A 12208-nucleotide genomic window follows, 5' to 3' on the forward strand; every position below is an offset into this window, starting at 1 on the left:
CCACTCAGGGTTGTGGGTGGGCTGAAGCCTATCCAGGTTGTCATATGGTGAGTGGAGGTGTACACCCAGGACAGGCCACCAGACACCAATTTTTCATACCAGGCTGAAAGCATGTTATTTAATTGGCTGAAATCTGCAATTTTAACATGAGAGGCTATGGGGATTGATTTACTTTTGGAGCCACCCTTAAGAGGGAGGACAAGTCTCGAGAGGAACTGCAGTTTTTTTCCTTTTCCATGTTGCCTTCATTTTTCAGTCCTGGAGGTTGCCAGGTGGTTGAATTCTGAAATCCTTTTTCAAATGATCTGCAAGGAATACCTAATACTAACAATTATGTAGCTTTTTAGAGCTGTTAGATATTTTCTTTATTCATGCACCTCATTAAGGTAGCTTCAGTGTGTAATTTATGTCCCATTGTTAAAGCAATATCCCGCAATAATTATGGTAAAAGGAAAAAACTCGAGCCTAATTGCTCTGTTACGGTCCCCTGTACTCACCCCTTGAATAAACAGGAGTAACACTCTTTATACTACCTTCATATTGTTCATATTATCACAGCACTGTGGTAGTAAATTACAGGAGACAACCTAAGGTACTGATAGTGGCACAGTGTACTCACTAAAGGATTCTGTGAACACTGAAATTGTCAGTTGCTTTTTGGTGATTGTACTATCCTGGTTTTAGTCACGTAGCCCGCGGCTGCTGATGTGAGCTGAGAGAGCCATCAAACTGTCGACGGCGGTATTAAGCGAAAACGACTCCACGTCTACAGTGTTTCTTGAATGTGCCGTCTTGATACGCCACCTACAAAAGGTGTAAAAAGATATATATCTGATATATATTTGTCTTGTTTATTTCATGATTCATAGAATGACAGGCGCTCTGTTGTTCCCACGATTTTACACATTAAGCTTATAATAGAAGAGAAAACACAAGGTGTGATGATTCAGTTTGAGAGCTCTGGATCGATGCTTCCTCCTGTTTGTGGGTCATCTGCAAAATAAAGAGGGATGCTGAAGATAACTCTTCTAAATATCACTGCTAATAAGTAATAACAGCTTTGCTGAACAACACTGTTGCAGTGTTCATAATTTATCAAACATGGGCTGCACACAGATTCAAGATTCTGTCCCCTGATCCTAATTATGCATTAAAAAAAACATGGCAACAGAAAAAAGATACAGCACACTGGAGGTGCAATTTTCCTCCGCAGGTATGAGATGGTATGACTCAATCAAGATTTACTTCATTCCCTACACACAGAGAGGCTGTAGCGCCAGTTTTCATCGCAATTCCAGCAGCTGTTTGTGACATTATGGAGATGAGTGGCATTAGTTTTCTCTCAGTCAGGAGAGACGCCTCTTCTTGTGCAAGTAATCTTGATTGTCATTGTAAAGAGATGTATCTACTCAGTGTTCGCAGTAAACAGTAATTGTGGTGTCCCAATTTCAGTCTCACTATAGCTACAGTGTTGCCTAACAGACAGAAAAATGGCCATTAATAAAGTCAGTAGACATACAGATACCAATACCTCATCCCTGTCTATGTAAAGTGATGAAAATACTCTATGGCTTTCTCATCAATGCGAAAGCAGCTTAAATTCTGCAAAAGTGCAGACTCTAAAGGGTTAAGTCCCTGAATTGGGATACCCTTCTTTTTATGTGCATACTCTGCTACTGGAGATTTCTTCAGTTGAAGATTGTATAATTTCTGTGTTTTTCTCTGCAGCCTTTACTTCCTCTTTAACTAAAGATGAACAAAAAAAAAGATTTATTTCAGTATGATAAGAAAAATTTAGTTAACACCAAGAAAATCGATGTAAAAAATCAGCTGAAAATTGTTTTTTAGAGGAAACCAGATGGTGTGACAGATGGTAAAGACTTTCACACTCATTATATGGTCACCTGAAATGGGATCGTCACTGGTGAGCACCGCATCTGTGCTGATGTCACCGAAGATAAAACGGATCTTTTCCTCCGCGTGCTGCTCGTTGGAAGAACCATGAACTGAGTTATGGAGGATGTCTGCAGCAAAGCGAGCCCTCAGAGACTCTGGGGACGCTTCCCTTGCCTTGTTCGGGTCTGTGGGACCCATCATGGCCCTCCAGTCCTCCACCGCATTTTCCTTAGTGAGGACAAGCATCATACAGGGTCCCCTGAAACAAACATTTGTGGGATGTTTACACGCTGTAATGAAAATGCCACAGTGAGTGAAAGGATTGTCTTACTGTAAAGCTATCTTGTTTGGCAATATGATTCCAAACATGCAAAGACAGAGGAATGCATCTGGTTTTTGGAAAGTTTGGATAACCAAATATACGAGGCCAGCTTTTCAGTCTGGCCTCGTATGCTGCCTTTGATATAACCTTGAAATATAATAACAAACATGACAAAATACTATTTTAATACTGAAATAACACACAAAATAATGCAGTTAAATTGTCTAGGGCAACAATGGGAGACTTCCTATTGTTACAACAAGCACCATTTGACTGTAAGGATGAATATGGTGCACTGCAGGTAAAAAACGATGTGCAGGTGTCTCTGTTAAAACTGGGCCAGAACGGGTATCTAGGTTAAATGATGCTACTTCTTTAGGCTTTAAATAACTATATTTTAAAATGTAGCTAGGACTACTTTACACTGAAATGTGGCCGGCAAGATTATATCGTAAAAATGTGTATCAGTTAATAGCTGCTACTGACGCTCTGGAGCTCTATAAAAGCTATTCAAGGAGGAGCTCTAGATTCATGTGATAGCCATCCTTATTGCATATATTAATACTATTAATCCATAATTAAGGCTAAAATTGAGCTAATATTGAGGAACTGAAGACATTTTTTCAGGCTGCACTCAACTCTCTCATTTTGTCCAAGAAGTTGTGTAACAGCCAAGTGAAGGAGCTAATCGGAGCGGAAGATAGCTCTAAAATCTCGATGTGCGATGTGGGACAAAGAATGAAACTGAGATGCACTTCGCAGCCACTCGCCTGAGGCTGCCTTGATTCTTAGCTGCTAAGATAGCTGTTAAAAGTGCCATTAGAAATTGGAGTGGCAGCAGGAATTAGGGCGGGTATGCTGTAGTCACTTTGCACTGCTCTGGTGGTTGTATTCGAGAGCAGACTAACCGACACATGAACTCCACCAGCTGGTTAAAGAAAGGCTTCTCTCTGTGCTCTTTGTAAAACTCCTCAGCCATCTCCCTTGACAGCACGGTCTCCTTTAGCCTTGTTACAGAGAAACCTCGGCCACGAATCTCCTCCAAAATAGCCTCTGTCAGAATGAGGAGCAAAAATATATGAAAAATATGTCAAAACAAAAGTAATGTCAAGCATTTCTGTGTCGTTACAAATGAACATAAAAAGACCTCTGTGTTCCTCCATTGCATCTGGCTTGATCACTGCCAGAGTCTGTTGTTTAGGGAAGAAGAAGCTGATCTCTCGCTCTGCCTCTTCGCGGCTTCCACTGCCGTGGAGCTGGTTGATAGGCTTATTTTCCACTGCAAACTGGGCCCTTAGACTGAGTACGAGGGAAACAAAGAAGAAAATTACAAGTGTGATTGTACTGTCTGGCACTATCCACGTCTAAAAGAAAGTATTGATGGTTTCCAGAAATTATTTTCAAAGAAAAGGATGTAATTTAATGAGTAATTTTTGTGTAATTTAACTGTAATTTTCTTCACTTCTGTTCAGACTGCCTTGTTTGATTCCACTCCAGTTAGAAACCACAGAAACATATGGTGCATTGCAGACAGAGAAAGACAACAGACAATATTTAATTGTGTCAAAGCACTACTGTTTGAAAATAAATACAGATAGTTCATGCGTCTGCAAAAGAAAATGTTCATCCTTTAACAATGTCTTGGAGCAGATATATATGGGTCAGGGAATGGACAATTTATCTAAGCTTATATAAACTCAAGATCTTTGTCACTGAGGCTACCACAATCCCAAAACAGATTTAGCTTTGCTAAAGTAGCATAAAGACACTGTAATGTCTGTATGGAGCCAAAGAGAGAAGCTCATAAGCCACAGGTCTTCACAGACTGGACGGGTTCACCGTACCAAACATGCAGTTGAAATGTCGGTAGTGCATCCATCAAAGTACAGATGTATATGAATGTTAGATAGGAAGCACTTAGGCATAAAAAAGTGTTTGTATGGATGCTTGAATGAGGCATGTTGTATAAAGCTCTCTTCCCTCTTTAGAGTCACTTCTTTTCTTTGACTTTTAAAACATAATTTAAAATGTTGCTTTTCCAAGGATCTACTCTATAAAAATATAAAGAAAAAAAGTTGTTTTTAGTTAGTTAGTCATAGTGGATGTCAACAAGTTGTATACACATTTTGCACAAATTAAAGCAAAGTCAGAAAGTACGAGTGATATATTTCCCAGTATGCCTCTCTACCATCAACTTTTCAGAGAAATTGTTTATTTATAATCAGTGGAGTGTAAAATGACTGACTACATATTTGCAGAGCTAAAATTCAATTCCATCCATCTATCTGTTTTCTTCTGCTTATCCAAGGCCAAGTCACAGGAGCAGCAGCCTAGGCAGAGAAGACCAAAACACCAAGGCTTTCCCAGGCCAGCCGAGAGATATAATCTCTTCAGTGTGTCCTGGGTCTGCCTCGGGGCCTGCACCCGGTGGGACATGCCTGAAACACCCAAGAGTGTGAGTGTGATCAGTGTCCAAAAACATACTTACATTTAATAAGTGATTCTAAACTGGTCATGGTTGTGAGGTGGATGAAAGTGTATGAGAGAAAATGTGTTTAAATCTCTGTAAATGTGTGGTTAGATTTGGCTTGCAGTCTGGAGGGCTTTAAGTGGACAGCAGGACTAGAAACTGCTTTATAAATGCCCATCCCTTTCCATTTTCAATGACTACAATGGAATCAGACAGAATCAGACTCAAAGACACCCAGGGAGTCCCTGCACCCAACTTTAAGAACCACTTATCTAGCTGATTTTGTGTTGTTTGGCTCTTTTTGTAATTTTTTGTGACAAGGATAAAAAGAGAGGTGAAAAGAGTGCCGAGTTCTCTCTAACAAGCTGTTAGAATCTGTGACAGACAGTAGATTAGCTTTTTAAACTTCACTGCTTTTCTACTGGTAGTTTTCCTCACTGTGGTGCACATTACTCACCAGTCTGGACTCTCCTCTTTAGCTTTATTGATGTCAGAAGGACCGAGGATGGTTTTCCAATGACTTACAGCCCCTTTTCTGGCAAGAGCCAAAGCCAGCACCGGCCCACTGTAAAAATACACATGTTGTATAATCATCTGGAGTATAAAAACAAAACAAAACAAGAAAATCTCTGGATTAATTATACAATTATACAGTTCATGACCAGTTACCTGGTCATGGTTTGGAGCAGTGCAGGGAAGTAGTCCTCCTCAACATGTTGACAGTAAAACTGTCTGACCTGCTCCTCTGACAGCATCACCTCTTTTTGAAGCGCTATTATAAAGCCAGACTTGTGGATGTGATCTAAGATCTCTTCTGCAAAATCAGGGATATGAAATAAAAAAGAAAACATAGCAGTCTACCTAAAATAAGCATGAGCATTTTCACTGCATTGTACAGTGTCATTCAACACCTTTGGTGAAGGAGTCAAGGAGCAGTCTCGCTGTTAATATGAGCTGTTATTGAAGGTGTATCTGTGCTTGCCCACGTGTGTACTTGTGCATTTGGCATGAGCCCCACCTCTGTTCTCCCTGGCAACGTCGGGGCGGATGAGAGCCAGTGTCCTCTCCACATGCTCTTCCTCCCCATCCTGCTCCATTACTGAGGCCGTCCGAAAGTTGGGGAAGAAGAAGGCGAGCTCCCTGCTGGCCTGGTCGCTGTCCTCACTACCGTGCACTGCGTTGAACAGTGTCTCTGTGCCGTATTGTGCCCGCAAGCTGCAGGAAGCCAGGGGGGAGAAAGGAGAGGAGACCAGATGGTTGCTCGGCTGGTGCTCAACCAGAGAGAAGCATAATGTTTGGGTGTGTCTGATGGAGCAGGCGACAATGTGCTTTTTGTTCCTTTTTCCAGACTCCAGATTGTTTCGCACTGTTGCAATCAGCAGTGCAGAGATAAATGTCGATGCTGCAAACAAATGTTGTACTTCCCAGAAATTATAATTTACTTAATGACACTGGATCATATGCATAATTTCCAGTAACTAACCTTTCTGGATTTTCTCTCTTGGCTTCTTCTATGTCTGCTGGGCCAATAAACTCACGCCATGCCGGTACAACGGCTGCAGATCCCTCTACCTGAGAGAGTACTAGAATATGGAAGGGACCACTGGACATAAACTGCACCAAATCCTCAAAGCTCGCCTACAAACCACCAACGCATACAAAGAGCAGGCGAGACACAGACACATATGTTAATGCACTGAATACAAAACCTGCAAAAACAAATACATATACAACTCATGCCCATTTATTATTTTCTCAGCAGTAGTATTTCCCAGGCTTTTCTCACATATTTACAATTTCTGTATCTATAACAATTTGGTCTCATCAAAAACAGCACCATAAGCAAAAGAGAAAAAAAAGCTGCTTACACAGCAACTCTATTTTGAGCCCCGTGCTAAAATGCAGATGGATGTGTCATGTGTAGCAAAGTAACTGAATGATTTTTGCACTGGTCGTGACTGCTCTGCTACCGGTATGTTGACTCAGAATATTAATGGCCCTGGCTAACATCACAAACATTCACTGCATCATCATCAGTTTTCCTCACTTTGACTTGAATGTCAATCTATGCAATAAGCCTCTGTCTGTGAGAAGAATTGTCTTTTTGTTATTCTATACCATTCCCCTCTATTTCGCTATACCGCACCTCTGCTGCTTTGTGTTGGTAAAAATCTCGAGCTTCAGCCTCCGTTAGCGTGCGTTCCTCATGCGCCAGGATCTCAAAGCCAGCATCCTGAATCTATCCAGGAGAATATCAGCATCAACATAATGAATTAATATCAGCAGGAAAGCTTGAGACAATCTTGTCTTCTCCCAATGTGAGCAGTGATCTTCTTTATGTACCTTCATAATAATCTCATTTGCCTTGCCGTGAGCAACGGCGTCTGGTTTAATGATGGCAACTGTGTAGGATTTACTGACAGGGACTGCAAGAGAAGAGAGGAGCTTGAGTGATGATCTGTAATTCTGACAGAATGCAAAATATTCCACAGAATCAACAGGAAACACCAATGATAAGTAACATCAGCGCTGAAAATTCTGAGAATTATATTTTCCCACAGTACCAATTACACTTTCTTCATTTTCTAAATGCTGTGGCAACTCCTCCTCTTCTTTGTTCTCCTCATCTGTCAGACCATTATCTTTCACCTAACAAAGACACAACAAAGGAAATAAAAATAATGAATCCCTAAACATGACTGTCTTTACATATGTGTGTATAAACTACAGTTATGGCTAATGGTGGCTTTAGTATTATTTAACGTGGCTTTATAAGCTTTATTTTCCACCCAAGAGTCACATAAGATATAGAAAAAAAACCAGTAAAGCATTAGGTTCTAACCGGGAAATGTTTGTTATTTTTGCTCCAAATGTCATTTAAATAAAATCATAACTTAGCCGGATACAATTTAATATATATTCAACTTCATTAGACATCTGTTTTCAGGAAAACCAACTGCTCACTGCAGTCCACAAAGCAAACAGACTGCAAATTATTAGTAAATGCCAATTTCTCCCAGGGCCCTGTACAGGTTATTTTAACTCGCCAAGCGACTAATAAATTCTAATAAAAAAAACCTACAAACAAATAAATGTAATACATTCAACTGGTAGCCTTTTAAACCATACTTATTGGAAATTGTTATGTGACAGTGCAAAGACTGCAGGCTGTCTGTTTTCCACTGAGATGCAGCAAAAGACTAATTCATACACAACTATCAGTGTCAGGCTGACAGGATTTTGACATGAACTTGGTGGTTATTAGGCTGTATTTTTACTCTAAATGTCGAAAAATAAATAAGAAACACCTAAAAAAAAAAGCTGCTGATATATTTTCTGCTGCTTGACTTAAGTGGCTAAAAGCCATCATCCACAGAAGCAATTTTGAAATACTACTGTAGGAAAACAAAACGGGTAAATAATAAAATAAACACAGACTGATTTGATTTTAGTCACATTGCTTTCAACACTGGTAACATACACGCTGGCTTACTGTCACGTTGTTATGGACTACTTTACTTGGAACAGAAAAATTAATTAATATTAATGCTTTAACAAGCCGTGACAAGGCAGCATGTCTGCAGAGAAACACTCTATTGTTCTGGCAGAAATATGTGTGAATGCATGTGTATAATGAGCTCCTCACCACTTTGCGTTCACCACCTTGCTCCAGGACCAGCTTCTCTTTGGCTAGCTCCTCCACAATCATCCTCTGAAGCATGGGAGCATTTGCCCCACGCAGTACAGCCACCAGCTCCCCACCCTGTTCATTCAACACAAGCCTAGTAATAAGTTAACTTTTTTTTTTTACATTTAATTTAGCATTTATAAAATGGTGAGATACAAAAAGGCTTTAGAGGCCTATGTAAGCGATCCACAAAAATATTTAAAAATTAAAAAAAAAGAGTCTAAGCAACAAGCTTAGAGACAAGTGTAATTTCGATCAGACAAATAAATATTTCAACAGAATATATTTAATTTACAGAATATTTTTTCACCGCAAGGGGGGCCTGGCTCTAAAGCCATTTTCACACATAAACTACAGGCCTGAAATTTCAGCTGCATCTGAGATATTCAACTTTAACCAGCCAGATTGCAAGTACAAAATCTATATGCTGGTCCGATGTGAGAACAGTCTAGGTACATTAATTATTCACTTAATATACATCAAGTGAGTGGTGTCATGTTTCCTGGCTGCGCTGACCAGGCACCACCCTCAATTAAACCAAGCACATTGCCAGTAGTGAGAATGTACCTGAAGATGGTTATGTGATGCAAACGATCACCCATAACAAGACTGAATGCTGGCAAGGGAATGCCTGCATATGCTCCTAATATGGAAAGGCCTGCATGGCTCTGGCAGTGTGGGTTTGGGCATTTTCCTGCTGAAAGAGATGCTGCTGGTGTACTGGTGCAAGAATGGGACAAGTAAAGGCTGGAGTGCCTCATCTCAATACTGCCATCTAGTCAGATTTCCACCAAGAACAGTCGGATCAGACATGGTGCTCTCATGAACAAGACTGTAGCAACACATGCCAGCATCCAGCATGCCAATAGCCTGGCCTCAGTCAGTCAGTTGCAGCATGGTGGGACACATGACAATATCGTACATACAAAGGGTTTTTTGCGTTCTGCGATCACTTGGCTTGAGACTGCACTAAATTGAGCCTATTCATAGGAGTTCAAATGACTTATTTGTGTTCGATAAACAAATCACCAATCTCGTTTGAACTGAGAATATATTTGGGCTTTCTAAGACATGCTGAGAAAGGGGATTTAAAGCAAATATTGAGTCAATATTTTACAGCACAAAACATTTCTTTCTTTGACTAGCATACTTGCTTATACTTAAATGTAGGTACAGAATAATGCAACAAATTTAATTTAATAATTGTAATAACCATTACAGGCTACAGGTATCATAAACTGAAATAGACTGAAATAACTAGAGACAGAAGTTGTGTATAAAAAAAACAGAAAAACACACACAACAAGCACAGAATAATAGTATGCTAACACTCTGTGTTTACTAAGCCAATTTTGCGACATTAAAATCCTATATTCAGCCACTGTGATGACATCTGATATTTGATTTGTATACTTTTAATAAGGAATTTTTATTTGTTTTATATTGTTTATGTTGAAACTGAAATTGAGACACACACACATATATCACTTTGTTAATCAGCTTTTATTTAATTAAATAATTCATATAATTATTAACAATCATTTAATATTTGATGTATAGGTTTACTTCTCTTTGTTTTATTGCATTTTTTATTTTTATTTTAAAGTTAGTTTTCATCTTTATTGAAAGGTGTTTTGTCATATTATATTGGATACTATTTAACTATATACAATTCTACACATTTAAGCTAATACATTTGAGATTATGCTTAATTTAATAAAGAAATTTCGCAACCTTTGGGATAAGAAATGTATACTGAATCTTATCTTAGTAATAAAGCACTGAACACACATTTTGTCGTTGAACTATACAGTCAACTATATAGCATATAGCCAACTAGCCACATTATTAGGCATATACGACCTTACTAGTACTGGGTTTGAGCCCTTTTTGCCTTAAGTTGCTGCAGATTTCAATTTGACTGCACTGCAAATCATTCATTCCACCACATTCCAAAGGTGCTCTATTGGATTCAGATCTGGTGACTGGAGGCCATTTGAGTACAGAGAACCCATTTTCATATTCAGGAAACCAATTTGAGATGACTGAGCTTTGCAACATGATATGTTATCCTTCTGGAAGCAATCACCAGAAGATGGATACACTGTGGTCATAAAAGGATTGACATGGTCAGCAACAATACTCTAGTAGGCTGTGACATTTAAACAGTTAGTAGTTGGCGCAAAGTGTGCCAAATAAATATCTCCCACACCATTATACCACCAGCAGAATGAACAGTTGGTACAAAGGATGAATGGATGCATGTTTTCATGTTGTTTATGCCAAATTCTGACCCTACCCTCACATCACCAGCTAACATTTTTCCAGTTTTCCATCGTGAGCCATGCCACATTCAAAGTCACATAAATTACATTTCTCCCCCATTTTGAAGCTCTGTTTGAACTTCAGCATGTCATTCTGACCACGTCTACTTGCCTAACAGCACTAAGTTGCTCCTGTGTTGAGCACATTGGGTTGGCTGATTACATAGTTGTGTTACTGAGCAGTTGAATAAGTATACCTAATAGAGTGGCCAGCGACACACACAGACACACACTCACCCCATAGAAGAGGAAGGTGGGTTCACATTTCCCTCGATACCTCTCCAAAACATCAATGCTGTCTGCTTCAGCCTGCACCAAAACACACACACACACACAATTTCAAAGGTCCTTCTCTGAAAATTTTAAATTCTTCATATTTTTTATTGAATCTTCTTACTGTGGCAAAATGAAGCAAGTCATCACCCAGTTCATTCTTTATTTTTCGCAGGAGACTAACCACAGCACGACAGGGACCACACCATTGCTGATACACATCTACGACTGCAATGAGAGAGTCACCAACTGATTGTGTGCGTGTGTGTGTACAAGACAGGAGGACAGAAAGGAGGTGTGGTAGGCTGGTACAATTATCACACTGAGCACAGGGGGGCAGCAGAACACAGCAAATAAGTAATGACGATGCCAGCAGTCCTTCACATCACGCTGTAACATCTTTATAACAGTTCTCGTGGAGCGTTCATTTTTATTAGGACAACAGCTCTTTTACTGATGAAAATCTTACCTGTTAAACCCTTGGTTGCAAGCATCTCTTCCCACTGCTCTTGGTTTGTGACGGAAGCCTGGATATGAAAAGACAAACTGTTATCCCCAGGGATGATAAAAGTAGCTTAAAAAAAAAACACAAAATCACAAAAACACAACCTGCAGCGTTGCCTCCTTTTTCTTGCCTGCCATTTGTTGGGCACTCGTAGGTCAACTTAAACAATATATTTAAACTAAAAATATAAAACTACTGAGCGCAGAGTAATATGCTAAAAAGAAAAGGATAAAGTTTAATTAGCTAAAATGCTAACACGCCGAAATGGTGCTCGCGCTTGTTTGGCCCCTTGGTTGCTAAGCAACGCCGTCTTCCGCTTCCCGGAGTCATCCCAGGCTCCGACTGTTGCTTGTGCTATCTTCAATAATTAATGCTAAGGCAGGCCGCATTTTCCTCCTGCCAGGTTAATGTATTACGGCAGTAAAAAAAAGGCATCTCTGATCGGAGGCACACAAACCTGTTTAACTTTTGGATCCAGTTTTTACATGGAGAACTGCAGAAAAATCTCTCTATCAGCGGACCCTTAGGACTCATTAGGAAAAAAACAAAAGCACAGGAGCTTAGCTACCGCTGTATTACACGTAAGCACATAGCTTTTATTTATTCATGTGTATTATATTCTATATCAATAATTAATAATCTGTTCTCTTGTTGATTTGTTTACAAAGGTTCATACAAGATATAAAACGTCCTCTAAGGGGAATTCAGGGGTTCAATGTTATTACACTTA

At 39.6% G+C, this 12208-nt stretch overlaps 1 protein-coding gene across 3 annotated transcripts; it reads right to left on the reverse strand.

The window, feature by feature from the left end:
• Window positions 1–999: 999 nt before the first annotated feature.
• On the reverse strand, window positions 1000–11787 carry LOC146370528 (thioredoxin domain-containing protein 6-like). Of its 3 annotated transcripts, XM_084908007.1 has the most exons (16): window positions 11583–11787; window positions 11443–11500; window positions 11098–11201; window positions 10938–11009; window positions 8335–8451; window positions 7253–7337; window positions 7032–7114; window positions 6835–6927; window positions 6172–6326; window positions 5707–5903; window positions 5358–5502; window positions 5146–5253; window positions 3366–3517; window positions 3127–3271; window positions 1905–2155; window positions 1000–1746 (listed from the first exon to the last, which is right to left on the reverse strand). In XM_084908007.1, exons 1-16 carry the CDS (start codon window positions 11613–11615, stop codon window positions 1658–1660), a joined length of 1887 nt encoding a protein of 628 aa, XP_084764133.1. In that variant the 5' UTR covers window positions 11616–11787; the 3' UTR covers window positions 1000–1657. The 3 variants fall into 3 exon arrangements, with proteins under 3 accessions (XP_084764133.1, XP_084764136.1, XP_084764134.1); XM_084908010.1 differs by lacking the exon at window positions 11583–11787 and having other exon boundaries at window positions 11124–11201; window positions 11443–11461; XM_084908008.1 differs by lacking the exons at window positions 11443–11500; window positions 11583–11787 and having other exon boundaries at window positions 11124–11285.
• Window positions 11788–12208: the final 421 nt, after the last annotated feature.

The sequence above is a fragment of the Perissodus microlepis genome, chromosome 16, assembly GCF_051167445.1.
Source record: "Perissodus microlepis isolate ML-2025 ecotype Zambia chromosome 16, ASM5116744v1, whole genome shotgun sequence".
NCBI lineage: Eukaryota > Metazoa > Chordata > Actinopteri > Cichliformes > Cichlidae > Perissodus > Perissodus microlepis.

Bases quoted from the DNA above. Each gene is read 5' to 3' on its own strand.
- LOC146370528 (XM_084908007.1), bottom strand. From the start codon at position 11,615: ATGGCAGGCAAGAAAAAGGAGGCAACGCTGCAG. The intron at 7,338-8,334 runs GTGAGGAGCTCA...TGTCTTTGTTAG, and splicing joins AAGGTGGTGAACGCAAAGTG to GTGAAAGATAATGGTCTGAC. The intron at 2,156-3,126 runs GTTAGTCTGCTC...TGTTTGTTTCAG, and splicing joins CTGGTGGAGTTCATGTGTCG to GGGACCCTGTATGATGCTTG.